This window comes from Nerophis ophidion, linkage group LG09 (assembly GCF_033978795.1).
Source record: "Nerophis ophidion isolate RoL-2023_Sa linkage group LG09, RoL_Noph_v1.0, whole genome shotgun sequence".
Lineage (NCBI taxonomy): Eukaryota > Metazoa > Chordata > Actinopteri > Syngnathiformes > Syngnathidae > Nerophis > Nerophis ophidion.
In genome coordinates, this window is record NC_084619.1 from 31269706 (window position 1) to 31292910 (window position 23205).

Below are 23205 nucleotides of genomic sequence, written 5' to 3' on the forward strand. Positions count from 1 at the left end.
ATTTGAATATGAAATGTTAATACGAAATAAATGACATTCACATCAAGATGGATATTTTTGCCTCCTTACCTGACTTCAGGTGCTGGGTGTCCTCTGACGATGCAGTCTAACTGGACTTTGATGCCCTCCAGAACTTCTCTGCTTTTCAGTTTCTGGATAAAGTTAGGAGGCTCACTGGCTGGCTCCTCGGAGTAGGATGATGGTGTCAAAATGCAGCTTTCAGCCACCTCCACCTCTTTGAGGTCTACTTGCTGCTCCTCGGTAATCCTGGCATCCTGGAAATCCACACGACCGATCCCAGACTCAAGCTGGACCTCCGGCTGGTGGCTGATAGCAGGACCGGGCCTGTCGTCCGTCGTCTTCTCGGACATAACCGAGCGCTCCCTACTGTCTGAGCTGACGGGATAAACTGTGTCGTCGTTTTGGCCCTTGCTCTGATTCCGACTCCTGTGGGCTTTGCAGGCTCTCGGTCGCACTCGCTTGGAACTGTTGGCCTTGAAGAGAGAAGAGAGTTCCTCGATGAAGTCTGCTGCCTTGTTGAGGAACTCCTTCTTGGACTGGGTCTCCATCCCATACGGGGCATTCTTTGCTGACTTGTTGACGTGGTTGAGTCCTTCGCCGCTGTTCTTCACCACGTTGGAGGCTTTCTGCGCCTTTCTGTCTGCTGTGAGGACACTTGGTTTGGTGGCTGCTGGCTCTGCTGGCCGTGTGCAGGACACGTAAGGAGCAGGAGAGGACTTACTGGGGTGGACAGACGCAGACATGGACGCTGAGGAGGCTGATGGCTTGACTTTGACCTCGTACCTCTCTTCGCGGGGATCATGTTCATGTCCGATGGCCTGCCGAGCCAAGTTAACGCTCTGGTCCAGCTCTTCCTGGCTGAGGAAAGCTGACAGGTCCGGCAAATGGCTCTCATGGAGGACCGCAGAGTCCTCAGCCTTTCCTTTGAGCGAGCCGAAAATCTGAAGACGTGCCGATGAGGCGTCCGAGCGGCTCATCTCGCTGTGGCGCTGCTGAGCACGCGCCTCCGCCAAGTAGCTTTCCCTTAAGAGCTGAGAGAGCGACTGCGGCGGCTCAGAGGCGTTCTCCTGCATGCTGCAGGGAGAAACACAACGTAGTCCTTAGATCAGGGTTCTCAAACTTTGTGGCCCTCTACTTAACTCCATAGCTTAGTTCAGTGATTATCAAACTAGTAGTATTGGTACAGAGGCTTCATGTAGTGGTACGCCAAAGAATGACTTGATTACAATATAGTGTTTTTTCCCCTATATTCAAACTCTGTGTAATGTTACAGAGGCCAAAATATTGAATAACACGTTTAATGAATACTTAGGCCTACTATGCTACTGTATTTTACTGTTGGTCATTATAAAGTTAAAGTCCCATCGATTGTCACACACACACACACACACACACACTAGGTGTGGTGAACCTTGTCCTCTGCATTTGACCCACCCCATGTTCACCCCCTAGGACATTGATGTCAAACTCTGGCCCGCGGGCCAATATTCGGCCCGCCCTGTAATTAAATGTGGCCCTTGAGGCAATATCAAAGTAATATTAGAGCTGGCCCGCCGGTATTATACAGCGGCATTCACCGCTAATACTCATACTTGCCAACCCTCCCGATTTTCCCGGGAGAATCCTGAAGTTCAGTGCTCCTCCTGAAAATCTCCCGGGGCAACCATTAGCCCGAATTTCTCCCGATTTCCATCCGGACATTAATATTGGGGGCGTGCCTTAAAGGCACTGCCTTTAGCGTCCTCTACAACCTGTCGTCACGTCCGCTTTTCCTCCTTATTAACAGCGTGCCGGCCAAGTCACATAATATATGCGGCTTTAACACTAACACACACACACACACACACACACACACACAAGTGAATGCAACGCATACTTGGTCAACAGCCACACTGAGGGTGGCCGTATAAACAACTTTAACACCGTTACAAATATGCGCCACACTGTGAACCCACACCAAACAAGAATGACAAACACATTTCGGGAGAACATCCGCACCGTAACCACAACAAACAGAATAAATACCCAGAATCCCTTGCAGCACTAACTCTTCCGGGATGCTACAATATACACCCCCGCTACCACCGAAGCCCGGCCACCGCATTATTTTATTTTCAAATTTATCAGCCTGTGGAAAAAGTCAATGTTGATAATTACCTCAGAAGGCTGCAAATAGAAAAGAGGCATTACATTTTTTATTTATATTGAGATAGGTGCCAGCGCCCCCCGTGACCCTGAAAGGGAATAAGCAGTAGAAAATGGATGGATTTATATTTTATTTCATATACCATTGATATTTTTTCGTTTGTTTTTTGAAAGTTGATTTTGCACTATTAAGTTATATGAGCGTTGCTTGTTCCATATTCAGTGTTAAAGTAAATCAGTGTAGCAAACTGAGCAATAATTAAAGTTTAATTCATGCACTTTGTCAAGGCTTGAATGTTTGATTCATTCATTGTTATTTTATTTTCAATATTATTATCCCTGGAAAAAGTTAATTTTGATATTTACCTCAGAAGGATCCAAAAAGAAAAGAGGCATTCAAGTTTTATTTGATATGCCATTGATTTTTATTTATTATTAGAAACTCGATTTTGCATGTCAATATAGTTATATAAGCCTTGCTTGTTCAATTTTCAATGCAAAACTTGTTTGGGTCCCAATAAAAAAGGTTAATTTCTTCAACCTTGGCCCGCGGCTTTGTTCAGTTTTAAATTTTGGCCCACTGCGTTTGAGTTTGACACCCCTGCCCTAGGAGGTGAGGGGAGCAGTGAGCAGCAGCATGCGCCACGCTCAGGAATATTTTGGTGATTTAACCACCGATTAAAATCCTTGATGCTGAGTGCCAAGCAGGGAGGCAATTGATCCCATTTTTTGTAGTCTTTGGTATGACTCAGGCAGGGTTTGAACTCACAACCTCCCCGTCTTAGGGCGGACACTCTAACCACAATGCCACTGAGCTTGGTATATGGTGGTACTTGGAAGGCCAAGGTTTTTTCTGAGGTGGTATTTGGAGAAAAAAGTTTGAAAAACACTGGCTTAGTGCACCCTGGGCGGTCAATACTACAATTAGGGCTGTCAACAACAACAAGTTGACTCATGCAAATAATCCCCCAAAATATGTTATTAATAAGGTATATAGGGAGATTAATACCATTTATTTTGAGCACAAATAGCTTCTTTACATTAACTGTGGATGGTTACCTGAAAGGTGGTATGGGTTGTTGCAGTGATCAGGTTAATGCACACACACGTCAGTGCAAAGATGAGTGAGGAGACTCCGACTGGTGTGCTCGCTGGCAAAGTTCACTTCAAAATAAACCTTGATTGAACTTTAAATAAAAACTGCTAATAAGTTTTTAGCAAATAAATGATGTGCATTCAAGTAACACATTTAAACTGTGTGTAATTCTGACAATTCAACTGCATTTGTTTCCAAGTATTGTTTTTTTTTTTCTGTTTATCTAAATAACGCAGGAGAATAATAACCTGTGATTAATCATTATTAGTCCAAATTCACAAGTGTGATTTATCAACTCAAAACATTTGAATAATTTGACAGCACTAATTTAAACATTCCAAAGACATGCACCTGGGGATAGGTTGATTGGCAACACTAAATTGGCCCTAGTGTGTGAATGTGAGTGTGAATGTTGTCTGTCTATCTGTGTTGGCCCTGTGATGAGGTGGCGACTTGTCCAGGGTGTACCCTGCCTTCCGCCCGATTGTAGCTGAGATAGGCACCAGCGCCCCCCGCGACCCCGAAAGGGAATAAGCGGTAGAAAATGGATGGATGGATGGATAATTTAAACATATCCTGGCAATCTTTCACGTCACTGGAAAGAACAATACAGTAAAACAAACACTGGGCAACACAATAGGCAACATCCATTAAGCAAGCCGAAGCATCTCTAACCATCTCCTGGGAAACTCACAAGTCTCAAAATACAAAGAATTGAATGTTCAGTCTGTATTTATAATGATTCAAGGGGAACCTCACTTTTTTTTGGAAATTTGCCTATCGTTTACAGTCAATATGAAAGACAAAAGGACAGTTGTATATATTTTATTTTACTAATGCATCCTAACTCGTGAATAAACTCGTAATATGCTTTCTGGCCTCGGAGTGCATTAAAGATTCATATTTTATCAAACTTTCTTCACCAAGTACCACCTCAGAAAACACCTTGCTGTCACAAGTATTTGTTGTTCAACCCTAAGATGCAGAGAAGGAGGCAGGCATTGAATGGGAAAACATGATTTAATTAAAACAAAACAAGAACAAACAAAAAGCACGCACGTGGGCGGAATAATAAACTAAGGGAGCTAGCACTTGAAGCTAGAAAACAAAAAGGAACTTTAGCATGGAAGCTAGTGGACAGCAATAAGAAAAACTGGAAATAACTAATGTCTAACAAAAACAGTTTACCGCTACGACGACCAGGACAAAATGTAGCATGAGAGGTAATAGCTGAAAAGAATCACATCGACACGACAAGAGCAACATATGGCAACGACAAGTCCGAATGACAATACAATACAATGATTCAGCAACTGACACAAGACAAAGCAGGTACAAATAGGAGCAGGCTGATTGGCAACGGGTGTGGCCAGGTGCCAATCAGCCGCAGAAGAGGAGGAACACAGCACTCAGGGAACAAGACAGGAAGCTGACAAAATAAGAGCACAAGACAGGAACTAAAGACAGGAGATACTAAACACAGATGAAACAGACAAATGCAGAGGAAATAGCTAGAACATAGACAAACTGTCAGGGGAAAGCCTGACACTTGCTCTCCAAGTACCACCATAATGACCAACACTAAAACACAGTAGCACAATAGGCCTAAATGTTCAATAAAAACAAAGCGCAGGTATTATTCAACAAAAATATTTAATTTTTTGGCCACTGTAACATTACACACAGTTTGAACAGTAACACTGTGTTTGAATATAGGAAAACAAAACACTGTACGTAAATAATTGATTGAGAGTCATTCTTCATCCAAAGGATAATATATCAACACCCTGACTGTCGGCATCCTAATGACAGCAGATATTCTACAGTAAGTGATGTTTTATTATGTGTGCTGTCAGTGATGTTGTTAAAAGAAAAAGTGAACGTTGTGATGCGTTGGTGAAATGAATGCCCCGCAATGTTTAAAATGAGCAAAGTCTGTAAATACTACATATTATAAATGTGCCTGTTACTACATTACATATATACTTACATCATGTATATAAAACCTTGCTGAAGGTGTTTGGATGTTTTAAGGCAGGGGTGTCAAACATACGGCCCGCAAGCCGCATCAGGCCCGCCAACAGGTTTTATCCGGCCCGCGAGATGAGGTTGCTAAATATAATATTGAGCCGAAATTTTTGAATGGAAAAAACTGCTGTACTAAATGTGTCCACTAGATGTCGGTATAGCAATTCTTTGTATCTTTTTAGATAATGGAACATATGTAAAAAAAATAATAAACCACATGATAGTGCACCAGTCGAGGAAAATGAGCACAACCAAATAACATCCATAATTTGATTTTTATATTATTTTTTTTTATCTTGTTAGATCGAAAGTTAACACCAATAGGTTGACTGAAAAACATTATTACATAATTTATTTAGAAAGTGTAAATACGAACAAATAAAGATAGATTACTATTAACCGTAAGATGTAAGTGTAAAAAAACAACAACATCAACACCAACATACATTTTTAAACAAAGAATACAATCTGAAGTTGTCTTTATTTTTAAATTATCGTGGCAGGATTCTACCAATCTGGCCCACTTGGGAGTAGTTTTTCTCCATGTGGCCCACGATCTAAAATTAGTTTGACACCCCTGTTTTAAGGGCTGTATATGCAATAATGAGTGACTACTATAGGCTCCATTGTCAGCAGACTTTTGATCGCATTTATTTAGTATTTGGAATGCATAAAAAAACGAAAAACATATGTGTTCTTGTGTTACATTAGGAATGTGAATGATAGGCAACATTAAAAAAGTGTGGTTCCCCTACAAGGCCTACCTAGTTCAGGGTCACTACAGCTGCAGATAGAAGTAGTTAACACATTTAGTCACATGGTTAAAATTTGATTCTGAAGTGACTGCTGGAAATGGGATTTATGGCTCTGTCGTCAAAGAAACAATCACGGGTAGCAGCTATTAGATCATTTCAATTTCACACAAATATTAGTTTATAGGTGGGAATTTTTCTGTAATATTGACTATAAATGTAGTTTTGGTTGTGTTTTATTTGTAAACATTCCATAAGGTGGTGCCATAACCTCATCGTTACTTTGAATTGTCCCTCACATAAAAAAAAACATTTTGTACTTACTATAACTTTATAGCCATACAGAAACAATACACAAATAATAAGTATGAAAATATATATATATATATATATATATATATATATATATATATATATATATATATATACATACATACAAACCCTGTTTCCATATGAGTTGGGAAATTGTGTTAGATGTAAATATAAACGGAATACATTGATTTGTAAATCATTTTCAACCCATATTCAGTTGAATATGCTTCAAAGACAACGTATTTGATGTTAAAACTGATAAACATTCTTTTTTTTGCAAATAATCATTAAACTTTAGAATTTGATGCTAACAACACATGACAAAGAAGTTGGGAAAGCTGGCAATAAATACTGATAAAGTTGAGGAATTCTCATGAAACACTTATTTGGAACATCCCACAGGTGTGCAGGCTAATTGGGAACAGGTGGGTGCCATGATTGGGTATAAAAGCAGCTTCCATGAAATGCTAAGTAATTCACAAACAAGGATGGGGCGAGGGTCACTGCACGTAAGCGATGATATTACGGATCTTTGATCCCTCAGGCGGTACTGCATTAAAAACTGACAGTGTGTAAAGGATATCACCACATGGGCTCAGGAACACTACATAAAACCACTGTCAGTAACTAGAGTTGGTCGCTACATCTGTAAGTGCAAGTTAAAACTCTACTATGCAAAGCGAAAGCCATTTATCAACAACACCAAGGAACGCCGCTGGCTTTGCTGGGCCCGAGCTCATCTAAGATGGACTGATGCAAAGTGGAAAAGTGTTCTGTGGTCTGTCGAGTCCACATTTCAAATGATATTTGGAAACCGTGGACGTGGTGTCCTCCGGAACAAAGAGGAAAATAACCTTCCGGATTTTTATAGGCGCAAAGTTCAAAAGCCAGGATCTGTGATGGTATGAGGGTGCATTAGTGCCCAAGGCATGGGTAACTTACACATCTGTGAAGGCACCATTAATGCTGAATAGTCCATACAGGGTTTTTTTCAACATATGTTGTCATCCAAGCAACGTTATCATGGACGCTCCTGCTTATTTCAGCAAAACAATGCCAAGCCACGTGTTACAACAGCATGGCTTCATAGTAAAAGAGTGCGGGTACTTTCCTGGCCCGCCTGCAGTCCAGACATGTCTCCCATCGAAAATGTATGGCGCATTGTGAAGCGTAAAATACGACAAGACCCCGGACTGTTGAACAACTTAAGTTGTACATCAAGCAAGAATGGTAAAGAATTCCACCAATAAGTCTTCCTGGGGTCCATTTAGGAGCATACAGCCAAAGCCATTTATCAACAACACCCAGACACTTCACCGGCTTCGCTGGGCCCGAGCTCAGCTAAGATGGACTGCTGTAAAGTGGGAAAGTGTTCTGTCGTCTGACAAGTCCACATTTCAAATTATTTTTTGGAAACGGTGAACGTCGTGCCCTCCGGACCAAAGAGGAAAAGAACCATCAGGACTGTTCTTGGTGCAAAGTTGAAAAGCCAGCATCTGTGATGGTATGGGAGTGTATTAGTGCCCAACGCATGGGTAACTTACACATCTGTGAATGCACCATTAATGCTGAAAGGTACATACAGGTTTTGGAACAACATATGTTGCTATCCAAGCAATGTTATCATGGACGCCCCTGCTTATTTCAGCAAAACAATGCCAAGTCACTTGTTACAACAGCGTGGCTTCATAGTAAAAGAGTGCGGGTACTAGACTGGCTTGCCTGTAGTGCAGACCTGTCCTCCATCGAAAATGTGTGGCGCATTATGAAGCCTAAACTACCACAACGGAGACCCCAGACTGTTGAACAACTTCAGGTGTACATAAAACAAGAATGGGAAATAATTCCACCTGAAAAGCTTCAAAAATGTGTCTCCTCAGTTCCCAAAGGTTTATTGAGTGTTGTCACAAAAAAAGGTGATGAAACAGTGGTGAACATGCCCTTTCCCAACTACTTTGGCACCTGTTGCAGCCATGAAATTTTAATTATTTGCAAAAAAAAAATAAAGTTTATGAGTTTGAACATCAAATATCTTTTCTCTGTGTGTATTCAACTGAATATGGGTTGAAAAAGATTTGCAAATCATTGTATTCCGTTTATATTTACATCCAACACAATTTCCCAACTCATACGGAAACAGGGTTTGCATGTATATATATATATATATATATATATATATATATATATATATATACATACACACACACACACACACACACACACACGATCACAATATATAGACAGACAAGATTCACACACGGGAAGATTTAGTGTTGCCAATCAAATGGCCCAAACATGTCTGGAAGGGCAGCTTCACCTGCTGGATTTGATGCGTCATTGCTCTACCCAGCACCGATGCAAGTGGACTGTAGCAAAAGTAATTTTTTTCTAACTCTCACCAAATTCTAATAAACTTTTTTTCCCAAATCTATAGTTTTTGTGTGAGCCTGCAAACAGACAACAAACAAAGCAATGGAAGACGAGTCGGTACAAAGTGTCCAAAAAATACAGAAGCTGAATGTAAAAATAGCATTTTATTTGAGGCTAATCCCAACGTAGTCGTCATCGGGTGTCAGAGGGTCACTTGCAAACTTTTTTTCAAGTTTCCTCCTTAGGCAACTTTAAGCATGAGCAAGTTTTTGCAAAGGGACACGAGATAGGCCAGACATTTGCTACTGACACTCAAATCAGCGCAATTAAGCGGCACTGCAGCACCCTTCCAGCAGACCTGAAGCTGCAGCTGTTGTGTACATTAATCCTCTGCAAAACAGCCTCCGAGCCCAACCTAATAATAGCCGCAGGCTCGGTTTACACCGAGAAAATCAACAAAAAAAAGCTTCCTTCATCTTGTTTGACCTGGTTATCGTAGTTTTTTGATCAGTGGCAACAATAATGACTGGAATCCCAACAAAGCCACGGCGGCGGTGGTAAATTTGGAAACAGCCGAGTGAGGTGACAAGGGTCATTTTTCATGAACGGGATAAACACAGGACTCGGGGGGGCTTCGGTAATTTAATTAACAAGCCCTTTTCTCTGAGGCTGTACAAGCGGCAGGCTGATGCCAAAAGACACCATGCAGGGGAATGTTGTGTTTTTACCTTCAGAGTTAGCCCAGCTGGCCTCTGGGAATGGACTGGTGTCTCCTCAGGGGCGCACCTGTGCTCAAAGTGGGAGATTCCCGCTCCTCCAGTTGCCGCCACTTGAGAAAATGCCGGGACAACGGCAGCTGCTCGGGCTTCCCGCTTTTCTCTAGTTCACCTTGGCTTTTTACAGGGAAATACGGAGGCGAGTAGCTAGGGGTAACCTGTCAGCGGTAAAAGTAGCAACATTCGTCAGCGCCGCGCTGGCAAGTTATTTTGGGGAGGCCTGGCCCATACGTCTGGGTGGCGTCCCTGCTCATTGGCCAGCGAGGGCATTCTGGAAAGGGATTCCACCTCCACTGGTCCGCCACAAAGCGCCGTCATACAGACTTAGACGCCTCTCGCACAGCCACAATGTCAACACACAAGCAAAAACTTCCAGTTTCATTACCCAAAATATTAAACAATAAGCAGGGGTCGGTTTAGTCATTTAGGGGCCTGAGACAATATCGTCATTGAGGCCCACCACATCAAAAAACAATAACTAAACGTAAACTCATTAATAGGAACATTTAGCATTTAATTTAGAGCAAGCCATTTTTAGAGAGAATTAATCTGGACCGGATGTGATGCGTGGCGCAATTTTTGTAAAGGCCGAAATTATGTGACTGGTGGGAAAAAGAAAGCTCCTGACCAGACCTGGGCAATTATTTTGACTCGGGGGGCCAAATTTAAAGAAATGTGTCTGGGGGCGGGTATATTTATTTTTTGGAAAACTAATACAAAACCTCACGATAAAGTCTGATTAAATGCTAAAAATGTTATGACAGACCGCCTTAAAAATGGAATGGAATTCTATTTTTTCTATGAACGATAAAACGCTGAATATTGAGAACATATAAACGTCACACCCGCTCTCAACCGACATACAGTGGGGCAAAAAAGTATTTAGTCGGCCACCGATTGTGCAAGTTCTCCCACTTAAAATGATGACAGAGGTCTGTAATTTTCATTATAGGTACACTTCAACTGTGAGAGACAGAATGCGGAAAAAAAATCCAGGAATTCACATTGTAGGAATTTTAAAGAATTTATTTGTAAATTATGGTGGAAAATAAGTATTTGGTCAACCATTCAAGGCTCTCACTGATGGAAGGAGGTTTTGGCTCAAAATCTCACGATACATGGCCCCATTCATTCTTTCCTTAACACAGATCAATCGTCCTGTCCCCTCAGCAGAAAAACAGCCCCAAAGCATGATGTTTTCACCCCCATGCTTCACAGTAGGAATGGTGTTCTTGGGATGCAACTCAGTATTCTTCTTCCTCCAAACACGACGAGTTGAGTTTATACCAAAATGGATACATGGATGATACAGCAGAGGATTGGGAGAATGTCATGTGGTCAGATGAAACCAAAATAGAACTTTTTGGTATAAACTCAACTCGTCGTGTTTGGAGGAAGAAGAATACTGAGTTGCATCCCTAGAACACCACACCTACTGTGAAGCATGGGGGTGGAAACATCATGCTTTGGGGCTGTTTTTCTGCTAAAGGGACAGGACGATTGATCCGTGTTAAGGAAAGAATGAATGAGGCCATGTATCGTGAGATTTTGAGCCAAAACCTCCTTCCATCAGTGAGAGCTTTGAATGGTTGACCAAATACTTATTTTCCACCATAATTTACAAATAAATTCTTTAAAATTCCTACAATGTAAATTCCTGGATTTTTGTTTTCACATTCTGTCTCTCACAGTTAAAGTGTACCTATGATGAAAATTACAGACCTCTGTCATCATTTTAAGTGGGAGAACTTGCACAATCGGTGGCTGATTAAATACTTTTTTGCCCCACTGTATTTTACATTCAAGGCACATGCAACAAACACAGTGAATTATGAACGTAAAGGGTGAAAAAAACAAAAAACATCAACAATCTGATTTATGTGATACATCACTAAGCTTTAGAACTTTCTTGTAAAAATCTCCCACCATGTCTGTCCCTGACACCCGCATTTCAGGTTGGCCGCTCTGGAAACCCCCTGTGGAAACGCTCCCCACCCACACTGCTTGGTGCCTCGTCTGACCAGCTGTGACGTAGATTACCATAGTAACTAGTAGGGTTGTACGGTTTACGGGTATTAGTATAGTAATAATAATTACCTCTATTATCAATGTTACAATCCCTTCAAATGCAACAAAACATAAATGTAAAGAATTCTTGAATTACTAAAGACAGCAGATAAATGGAGGGTAAGAGAGAGAAGCAAACTCTTTTAACCTTGTAGATTGTTATAGTAACAACAGGTTGAGCTGCGTCAGTGTGTTGCCAGTTTCCCCCCCAGGAATGGTAGGGGTATGGGGGGAACAATGTTAAAAAATGTTCGATGAGGCGTGATTATATGCATGAGTGCATACATACTGTATATATGCATGTTTGTACAGTGAATACTCGTGTTTATACTGTTTGTGCGTGCATATGTACTTACTGTATGTGTGTGCGTAAGTAAGTCTGAATATACAGTATGACTGTATGTATATGTGTATGCATGTGTGTATCTATTTAGGTGCGTATTTATGTGTAAATGTAGGACTGTATGCATGTTTGGATGTACAGTATATTTGTCTCCCAGTATGTGCAGAGTCAAAGTGTTACGGTAATTCCTTGTTTATCACTGTTAGCTGGTTGCTGGCCTGATTGTGTTGTATTCATTTCCGCAAATTATTCATTCTAAATTGAATATTTTCAGCTAGAACATTAAAAAACAATGTTTACTGCTATCTAAATAGTTTTTAGTATAATACAAGCCCTCTAGATATTAAATAACATTCACATGGTCACCTTTTCACTCCTTTTTGGCTGAGCCAATCAATGGTCATGATACTGAAGAGCGCGCTCTAATTGGTTTGGTCTCATCTAGTGGCCACTATGTGGAATTGATATTATTTGTTCATTTAACAATTACTCAACTTAGGCAAAAATACATAGAACATGCTTAAAAACATTTCTTACATATATTTTACAGCTGCGATCTTTTAAGCACTAGGTGGCAAGGGACTATTTAAAAACATGAGTTAGACTATTAATTGGAAAGAGGGTTCCAGAAAATATGAACAGTTTTGTTTGATTCATTTAAATGTTGGTGTTAAATTTGGTATATTATTGTTTTGTTTACATTGGAGTAGTGTTACTGCATCATACTGTTTATATTAGTTTGCCATGCAGTGCACTCACTTTTCTGGTTTATGAATAAATTTTGGTCATATAATCAACCATCAACCATCAACCATTTTGTGTGACCAGTTTAACATTGCAGATTATACATATTTAACAATCATACACATTTACACACAAAAAGAAAAGAAAAGAAAAAGAATGACCGAAAAAGGAAATAGGCTGAAGCCAAAGCCTATCCTATACATTCACAAAAAATTTGATTGCCTAGAACATCAATGTTAAAAAAAAAATCAATGGGATGAAAGTAATTGGTACTATATTTTATAATTTTCAATTATTTCAACTTTCAAGGTTTTCTTAAGCCTTAAGAGAGAACTATATGTCTTCAGCTCATCAAAACTGAAATATATTTGTATTTTATATTCGTTCTTACTTTACCTATTTCAAAAATCAATATCCATCCATCCATTTTCTACCGCTTATTCCCTTTTGGGGTCGCGGGGGGCGCTGGCGCCTATCTCAGCTACAATCGGGCGGAATCAATATTCCCCGTAAATTATAGTTTTCTCCTCTTAATTGAAATAACCTAAGAATACAAGCTGGAAGGCTGTTCTTTACTCAAAACATAATTTCCATTGTTTTTAACAACACAATATTTAGATTCTAAATGATAGATTAACTAAGAAGCCAACGTTACAAACATTGTACTGAAGAAAACACATGTTATGCTTTTTGGTGATTTTAAAGTCATATGCACTCTATGGAATGAATAAGTATGGTCTCATTTTGTGGGGGTAAACTAACAACAGATGGTTCCTCATGAACATATTTATTTAACGACAATAACAAGCATTCTCATGACAGACAAAAAAGACCTCGGCTGATATATAAATTACACTTAAAACAGTGTAAAAACATTTCTCTGAATTATTACACGAACATATCTGCGACAAACACAAATAAACTGCACACCTGGACACATGGCACATGTTTGTAGGTTTGCATATCAGTTGTTGCCAGTTAACACATAAGGACCAGGCGAAACTAAACAATGTCAAAGTAAAGATTCCTACAGTAGGCAACTGATTCATTAGGCCCCAATTCTGGTGGATCTGCTACAAATAATGGAAAGTGCCACTCTATATAACAACTGACACAAAGGTCAAAGTTGAAATAGACACAAAACACATGTTTAGATATTCACCACCCTACTGCTATCTGGAAGATGGAAGTGGATAGTGCACCCCCCCAAAATTGTCACATTTCATGTTTCAGGTCAACCGTGATGAATGGGGCCAAATGAATCCCCTTTCAACTGTACATGTACTGTACATTTCTACAACAAGCACAACAGTTTTCAATGGCCTCGTTTACACTACACACCAAATCTGATTTTTTTGCCCTCAAGTGACAAAGATCAGAATTTTTTTACCCGCTTCCAAGTGCTTCGAATCTGATCCTTTCGCATCAGATTAAAGGCCTACTGAAACCCATTACTACCGACCACACAGTCTGATAGTTTATATATCAATGATGAAATCTTAACATTGCAACACATGCCAATACGGCCGATTTAGTTTACTAAATTGCAATTTTAAATTTCCCGCGGAGTTTCTTGTTGAAAACGTCGCGGAGTGATGACGTGTGACGTCACGGACTGTCAAGAAATATTAGCTCAGCACCAGTTATGGCTAAAAGTCGTCTCTTTTCATCGCATAATTACACCGTAATTTGGACACTGTGTGTCGCTGAATCTTTTGCAATTTTTTCAATTAATAATGGAGACTATAAAGAACAATGCTGTTGGTGGAAAGCGGTGTATTGCAGCTGTCTTTAGCACCGAGACACAGCAGGTGTTTCTTTGTTTTCAACACAGAGCAGTCAAGCGAACATGTTTCTCTAGGTCAACCAGCATGTTTTTGGATGGGAAAATTGTGATATATATCTTACCGGAGACATCGTTGTATTATTCGTCCTCCTGCAGTAGCTGTTTAAAAGGCAGCTGTGAGCTTGGCTCCTCGACTTCTCTCTGAGACACTGCGTTCACCGCACCATCCTACCTCGAGGTATATCTTTACAATCTCACTAAAACACTAGTAACACAATAAGCAGATAAGGGATCTTCCAGATTTATCCTAGTAAATGTGTCTAATTACATCTGAAATGCTCACACTGCCGCCACCCAGAGCCATCGCTTTTTATTTTATTTTATTATAAAAAAAATTTTCTAGTCCTTCGCTATCAATATCATCATCCACGAATCTTTCATCCTCGCTCAAATTAATGGGGAGATTGTCGTTTTCTCGGTCCGAATGGCTCTTGCTACTGGAGGCTCCCATTAAAAACAATGTGAGGACGTGAGGAGCCTTCACCCTTGTGACGTCATCGTCTGCGACTTCCGGTAAAGGCGAGGCTTTTTTATCAGCACCAAAAGTTACAAACTTTTCTAGTCGATGTTCTCTACTAAATCCTTTCAGCAAAAATATGGCAATATCGCGAAATGATCAAGTATGACACATAGAATGGACCTGCTATCCCCGTTTAAATAAGAAAATCTAATTTCAGTAGGCCTTTAAGGCCACATCAGGAGGTAGTCTGCATCTGACCTTAAATGAGACTTCTGTATAAATGAAAAAGTGTCAGGAATATGATGTGTTAGTGACTTTTTCGTCATCTTTGGGCGAGCTACGTCATTCATGTGCGCGGGGAAAGACGCAGCCCACCAGCGGGAGTAAATACATCATCACAATATCCAGTTCCGGTGAGCAAAGCATTTTTTTTCGACTGAATTTTCGGAGCATCACTACTCACTAGATATGTAATATATGAAGATTTATATTATATACTTTGATTTTTAAGAAATAGTGGTTGTTGAAGGAACGGAATAGAAGCATATGATGTCCCTTATTTGCTTACATGTTACTTACATTGCAAAAGTTGTGTACGTAAATAATTATATCACTTTAAATTATTTTCATGTAAACAAAAATACACATTTTTAAGTCATAGCCACTTTTTTTTGTAAAAGTAGTGACTTCTTTGTTCATTTACTGAATCCGGTCAACTTCTTTTGTTTTCACTTCATCGAACTGCGCATGCAAGTGACGACCAGACCACATTGGGGCCACATTGGAGCCTGTGCACTTTTATACTGCAGTTTGATAAAGATCACATTCTACTTGCAGTGTAAACAGTCATCTAGGAAAAATATATTTGGAAAAAAATAGATCTAGGCCACTTTAGTCCGCAGTGTAAACGTAGTCAATGAGAACAACCAAATATTGTTAGTATAAAAAATATACAGTCAACAAACAGGCAGCAAACATCTTTGACATTTGCTTGAACCAGTACACAGAATTTAAAGTACTCCTCTTTGGCGTAGCTGCAAACAAAATCAGGTTTAGAGACACAGTAAAGGCAAAAATAGAAAGAAAATTACAGTTTACTTCCCATTTCTCGCTTGTGTTGAATGAAGCTGCAGATTTCACAGTCACAAGGAGTGGCATGGCGTTTGCATACAAAAATACTGTATGGCTAATAGCAGCAAGTCTCTGTTAGAAAGGATTGCAAGACACTTTTAGGACAAAAGGTTAGTAATGCAAGTTACATCCGCTTATCCCTTCATGGGACATCTGATGAGCGCTCATAAAGGCACTCTGTCACAAATCATGGATATAAACACGCACCAGTGACCACTTAAGTACCTCCTGTGTGATTTGTTGTGCAGCACATCACAATCCTGTTCCTCTGTGACACCAAGCCCTGACATGAACACAGGTGTCTTAAGTAGTACAAGTAACACACGTGATGATGATGTTCATCTTCCAATCAGGAGTCATCGTTGGCCCGTTTAAGAGACTGATCACCTCTGAAAACAGCAGAAACACAAAAAGTATTCAGGGTCAACCTTTTTTCAAAATCTCACAATGAAGGCCATCAATTATTGGCCAACACACTTCTAATAGGGCTGCAAGGATTAGTCAACATTGTCGATTAATAACATTTGTTGCCAACAATTATTTTTGTTGACAATAGTCGTGACGTCATCACTGGTGTCTTTCCAGGCAGAACTGGGTCACTCGCCAAGACAACGCCAGTGATAACATGTAAAGTTTGAGGATATTTCCTCTTATTCTTGTTAAAAACATGAATATCTTGCTAATTTTGCAAGGCAGACCATGTTTCAGGCAGTACATCTGTGATACGCAAATATTTAATGCGGAGACATGATGTCAGACCTCAATAAGAGTGTTAGCTTCTACCTTGTTAGCTAGCCAATGAAAGAGAGACGAAGTTGGGTGAAAAATAAATAATATTTTAGCCAAAGTCAGTCAGCCAAGCTTTGTTTGAATCAGTTCAAGTAATTTTAAAGCAGTGTCAATTTGCAATACTGAAAAAAAGGCCCTTTAACAAACGTGCGCCGCGCAAGCGCATGCACACACTTACACAGAGACAGACACCAATGCAGAGGTATTATGAGATTAAACAGACAGTCTATTAAATAGCCAACATTTTAAAAATTAATCAAAGATAGAATTCTACACATTGAGTCTATTTGAGTGCTAAAACTGCCAAGAGATACAATAGTCAATATACCAGTGTGCAGCTTTTTAAACATCACAAAATGCTTTTCTTTTTTGGAAGGTAGATTTTGTGTTGTTCGTTTTCATTGCTGCTATTGTAACTGTTTTAAAATAAATACATAATCAAGGTTAATTGTTTTTTTTTTCAGCACTCTGCCTTTACTTTCTTTTAAATGAACAACATTTGTCACTTTAAGTGCTGTAACAGCTGAGTGAGCAGCACAATTATAGTATAAATAAATATTTGGGAATGAATTAGCCATCTTTGTTGTTCGTAAGCACATGCCCAAATAAACTTAAGCTGCATTTAGAAGTCGATGGGAAAATTAGAGCCATTAAATATGTGCATGCTTTATTATCTGATTAATCGTTAAGATAATCGCTGACTAATCAACTATCAAAATACTCGTTATTTGCAGCCCTAACTTCTACTATACCTTATTTGGACTACAGGTAACCGTCCATGATGCTTTCTATGTAGTTTTGATAAATTAAAGATACAATTGTTTACTTAATTCTCTCTCCTCCTGTAATAAATAGATGCTCCTGCTTCCAACACTGCTACAACATTCATTATTTTTACTCGTTGCAGTAAATGCTCAAGATGTCACGATATAACTTTTTCACTTCCGACACCATACTGATATTGGAGCTTTGAATATTTGTCCATAAAAATGTTGATTCAAAACGATATCAGCACAAATCATACTTTTATTATTTTGTGGTGTGCAATGTTAGAAAAGGTTTGGTCAAATTAAATTGCTCCAAAAAAAACAATGGTAGGTATGAAAAACACTAATCTATTTGTTTTTAAACATCTGGAATGGAGAGTCTTTAATTAAATTGAACTGGAGTGGTAATTGTTTTTGGTGACACCTATAGGCCACAATTAGGTTAGGTTTATGAATGATGCGGACACATTTGTTGCTGGATATTTTCTAATATGCTTCTGCCATGGAGACTTTGTATCCGAACGTAATATGCAACTATAATCAGTTTGTTTACATTGACAAATGTTGTGTTTTAGACCTCAATGTTGTTAAATTAAGGACACTTATTACGTATGTCTGGTTTGTGTAGTATTGTGTACTGTCCTGCTGTGTAGCTGCTAGTTCCTAGTAGCCTATAGTATAGCCTATTGTTTACTTTTTGTAAATGACTTCACTTAAATAAATAAAAAATCAACCTTGTGTGCTTATGGAGGACATGTACATGTTGACTGGCTGTCCAGCTTGTATCTCTGATACAAGGGGATACTTTTTTTGCTGATATATAACCATTAGCTATGTTCACAATGTAGGTCAATTCAGATTTTTGTGCACTTGTGTGTCAAAGGAGCAGAAAAGAGTCAGTAGTGAAAAGAGGATGTTTTGGAACTTATGTCAATGTCCCACCATTCTCCCCCACACACTCTTTGGAACTGAGGTAGCAGCCATGCTGCCATGCCCAGAATTTCTACCGGCTTCCTTTTTAATATCCGACACGCAATTATTTGGTTACAAAAATGTTGACTGCAGTTTTAAAAAATCCTTGACATTACCAAATTGGGGCCACCTTTACTGCTGCAAACATGGCACATTCGCATCACTTCACAGACTCAGTCATATTTTTATTGCCGATGCGAACGAATATATAAAAAGATAGGATAGCAACATCTGAATTGAGCATCATACCCTGCAGTGTGAATTTGTAAAGGTGCAGCCAGTCGCAACGCCATTATATTTCCTATATTTATCCATCCATCCATCCATCTTCTTCCGCTTATCCGAGGTCGGGTCGCGGGGGCAGCAGCCTAAGCAGGGAAGCCCAGACTTCCCTCTCCCCAGCCACTTCTTCTAGCTCTTCCCGGGGGATCCCGAGGCGTTCCCAGGCCAGCCGGGAGACATAGTCTTCCCAACGTGTCCTGGGTCTTCCCCGTGGCCTCCTACCGGTTGGACGTGCCCTAAACACCTCCCTCGGGAGGCGTTCGGGTGGCATCCTGACCAGATGCCCGAACCACCTCATCTGGCTCCTCTCGATGTGAAGGAGCAGCGGCTTTACTTTGAGTTCCTCCCGGATGACAGAGCTTCTCACCCTATCTCTAAGGGAGAGCCCCGCCACACGGCGGAGGAAACTCATTTCGGCCGCTTGTACCCGTGATCTTATCCTTTCGGTCATGACCCAAAGCTCATGACCATAGGTGAGGATGGGAACGTAGATCGACCGGTAAATTGAGAGCTTTGCCTTCCGGCTCAGCTCCTTCTTCACCACAACAGATCGGTACAACGTCCGCATTACTGAAGACGCCGCACCGATCCGCCTGTCGATCTCACGATCCACTCTTCCCCCACTCGTGAACAAGACTCCTAGGTACTTGAACTCCTCCACTTGGGGCAGGGTCTCCTCCCCAACCCGGAGATGGCACTCCACCCTTTTCCGGGAGAGAACCATGGACTCGGATTTGGAGGTGCTGATTCTCATTCCGGCCGCTTCACACTCGGCTGCGAACCGATCCAGTGAGAGCTGAAGATCCCGGCCAGATGAAGCCAACAGGACCACATCGTCTGCAAAAAGCAGAGACCTAATCCCGCGGCCACCAAACCGGAACCCCTCAATGCCTTGACTGCGCCTAGAAATTCTGTCCATAAAAGTTATGAACAGAATCGGTGACAAAGGGCAACCTTGGCCGAGTCCAACCCTCACTGGAAACGTGTCCGACTTACTGCCAGCAATGCGGACCAAGCTCTGACACTGATCGTACAGGGATCGGACTGCCATAATAAGACAGTCCGATACCCCATACTCTCTGAGCACTCCCCACAGGACTTCCCGAGGGACACAGTCGAATGCCTTCTCCAAGTCCACAAAGCACATGTAGACTGGTTGGGCAAACTCCCATGCACCCTCAAGAACCCTGCCGAGAGTATGGAGCTGGTCCACAGTTCCACGACCAGGACGAAAACCACACTGTTCCTCCTGAATCCGAGGTTCAACTATCCGGCGTAGCCTCCTCTCCAGTACACCTGAATAAACCTTACCGGGAAGGCTGAGGAGTGTGATCCCACGATAGTTGGAACACACCCTCCGGTCCCCCTTCTTAAAGAGAGGGACCACCACCCCGGTCTGCCAATCCAGAGGTACCGCCCCCGATGTCCACGCGATGCTGCAGAGTCTTGTCAACCAAGACAGCCCCACAGCATCCAGAGTCTTAAGGAACTCCGGGCGGATCTCATCCACCCCTGGGGCCTTGCCACCGAGGAGCTTTTTAACTACCTCAGCAACCTCAGCCCCAGAAATAGGAGAGTCCACCACAGATTCCCCAGGCACTGCTTCCTCATAGGAAGACGTGTTGGTGGGATTGAGGAGGTCTTCAAAGTATTCCTTCCACCTATCCACAACATCCGCAGTTGAGGTCAGCAGAACACCATCCGCACTATACACGGTGTTGACAGTGCACTGCTTCCCCTTCCTGAGGCGGCGGATGGTGGTCCAGAATCGCTTTGAAGCCATCCGGAAGTCATTTTCCATGGCTTCCCCAAACTCTTCCCATGTCCGAGTTTTTTGCCTCTGTGACCGCCGAAGCTGCACACCGCTTGGCCTGTCGGTACCTGTCCACTGCCTCTGGAGTCCTATGAGCCAAAAGAACCCGGTAGGACTCCTTCTTCAGCTTGACGGCATCCCTCACCGCTGGGTTCTAGGATTGCCGCCACGACAAGCACCAACTACCTTGCGGCCACAGCTTCGATCAGCCGCCTCGACAATAGAGGTGCGGAACATGGTCCACTCGGTCTCAATGTCCAGCACCTCCCTCGTGACATGTTCAAAGTTCCTCCGGAGGTGGGAATTGAAACTTTCTCTGACAGGAGACTCTGCCAGACGTTCCCAGCAAACCCTCACAATGCGTTTGGGCCTGCCAGGTCTGTCCGGCATCCTCCCCCACCATCGCAGCCAACTCACCACCAGGTGGTGATCGGTAGAAAGCTCCGCCCCTCTCTTTACCCGAGTGTCCAAAACATGAGGCCGCAAATCCGATGACACAACTACAAAGTCGATCATGGAACTGCGGCCTAGGGTGTCCTGGTGCCAAGTGCACATATGGACACCCTTATGTTTGAACATGGTGTTTGTTATGGACAAACTGTGACGAGCACAGAAGTCCAATAACAAAACACCACTCGGGTTCAGATCCGGGCGACCATTCTTCCCAATCACGCCTCTCCAGGTTTCACTGTCGTTACCAACATGAGCGTTGAAGTCCCCCAGTAGGACAAGGGAATCCCCCGGGGGAGCACTCTCCAGTACTCCCTCGAGTGTACCCAAAAAGGGTGGGTACTCTGCACTGTTGTTTGGTGCGTAAGCACAAACAACAGTCAGGACCCATCCCCCCACCCGAAGGCGGAGGGAGGCTACCCTTTCGTCCACTGGGTTGAACTCCAACGTGCAGGCTTTAAGCCGGGGGGCAACCAGAATTGCCACCCCAGCCCGTCGCCTCTCACTGCCGGCCACGCCAGAGTGAAAGAGAGTCCAGCCCCTTTCAAGAGAAGTGGTTCCAGAGCCCTTGCTGTGCGTCGAAGTGAGTCCGACTACATCCAGCCGGAATTTCTCTACTTCGCGCACTAGCTCAGGCTCCTTTCCCCCCAGTGAGGTGACGTTCCACGTCCCAAGAGCGAGCTTATGTAGCCGAGGATCGGACCGCCAAGTGCCCTGCCTTCGGCCGCCGCCCAGCTCACATTGCACCCGACCTCTATGCCCCCTGCTATGGGTGGTGAGCCCATTGGAGGGGGGACCCACGTTGCCTCTTCGGGCTGTGCCCGGCCGGGCCCCATGGGTACAGGCCCGGCCACCAGGCGCTCGCCATCGTGCCCCACCTCCGGGCCTGGCTCCAGAGGGGGGCCCCAGTGACCCGCGTCCGGGCGAGGGAAATCTGGGTCCTTTGTTTTTACTTTTCATAGAGGTTTTCGAGCTGCTCTTTGTCTGGTCCCTCACCTAGGACCAGTTTGCCTTGGGAGACCCTACCAGGGGGCATAAAGCCCCCAGACAACATAGCTCCTAGGATCATTGGGACACGCAAACTCCTCTACCCAATGATCCTATATTTATAAGTAATGATAAAAAAAACTTCATCATTGTTATAACACTATTACTGGTTTTGATCGAGATATTTGCACACATGTTTATTCAATCTGCACACTTTCCCTGTATCTATACTTTGTCCATCTAACGCAACCCAACCTGTCACATCAGATTACTGCCTCACACAGAGACACAGTTGTTGTTCTAAGGCAGGGGCGGCAACCCAAAATGTTGAAAGAGCCATGTTGGACAAAAAATACACAAAATAAATTATTCTGGAGCCGCAAAAAATTAAAAGCCTTAAATAAATCTTATGGTGAAGGCAAAACATGGTGTATGTGTTTAAATTAGCTATTAACTATTGTACCCCGCCTTCCGCCCGATTGTAGCTGAGATAGGCGCCAGCGCCCCCCGCGACCCCGAACGGGAATAAGCGGCAGAAAATGGATGGATGGATGACTATGTTTCACAGGCTGACGCAAATCTTTGTTGATAGAAATGTTGAAATGTAATATTTATTCTACACATTTTTCTAACATTGGAAAACATTAGACAAACGGAGGCTTCTCTGAGGGTGTGATCACTCCTGGAAATTTCTGGCTTAGAATGGCCAAAGGTATAGATGTGTTTGTCTAAGTTAAAGGAAACGGCAGGCCGTCTTCTTCCAATGGATTTATTACTATCTTTGGCAAGCTAGGTAATGTTTGCTGTGGTCTATAATGACATGTCACACAAACAACTATCAGACATGCAGCCAATATTACATATAATGTGTTATGACCAGAGGTGGGTAGAGTAGCCAGAAATTGTACTCAAGTAAGAGTACTGTTACTTTAGAGATTTATTACTCAAGTAAAAGTAAGGAGTAGTCACCCAAATATTTACTTGAGTAAAAGTAAAAAGTATGTTGTGAAAAAAACTACTCAAGTAGTGAGTAACTGAGGAGTAACCTGCTTAA

General features: G+C 42.0%; 2 protein-coding genes across 6 annotated transcripts in view; both read right to left on the reverse strand.

Moving 5' to 3' along the window:
- mypn (myopalladin) overlaps positions 1-9728 on the reverse strand; it is a 52635-nt gene extending 42907 nt beyond the window's left edge. Inside the window, exons 1-2 of one of the 4 annotated variants that reach the window (XM_061910828.1) lie at positions 9453-9728; positions 70-1095 (exon numbers count right to left, since the gene is read on the reverse strand). In XM_061910828.1, coding sequence (XP_061766812.1) covers positions 70-1094 — 1025 coding nt within the window. In that variant the 5' untranslated portion in view covers position 1095; positions 9453-9728. The remainder of the gene's footprint in view (positions 1-69; positions 1096-9452) is intronic. The other 3 variants (XM_061910831.1, XM_061910827.1, XM_061910829.1) reach the window with 3 other exon arrangements.
- A 5107-nt stretch (positions 9729-14835) lies between these two features.
- The window catches only part of cacul1 (CDK2 associated cullin domain 1), a 32415-nt gene continuing 24045 nt past the window's right edge, over positions 14836-23205 (reverse strand). The window contains exons 8-9 of one of the 2 annotated variants that reach the window (XR_009808125.1): positions 16317-16480; positions 14836-16163 (exon numbers count right to left, since the gene is read on the reverse strand). Coding sequence is in view for 1 of the 2 variants with exons in the window: in XM_061910832.1 (XP_061766816.1) it covers positions 16441-16480 (40 nt within the window). In the remaining variant the exon portion in view is untranslated. Of the gene's footprint in view, positions 16481-23205 lie in introns of both variants that reach the window. The other variant, XM_061910832.1, reaches the window with a different exon arrangement.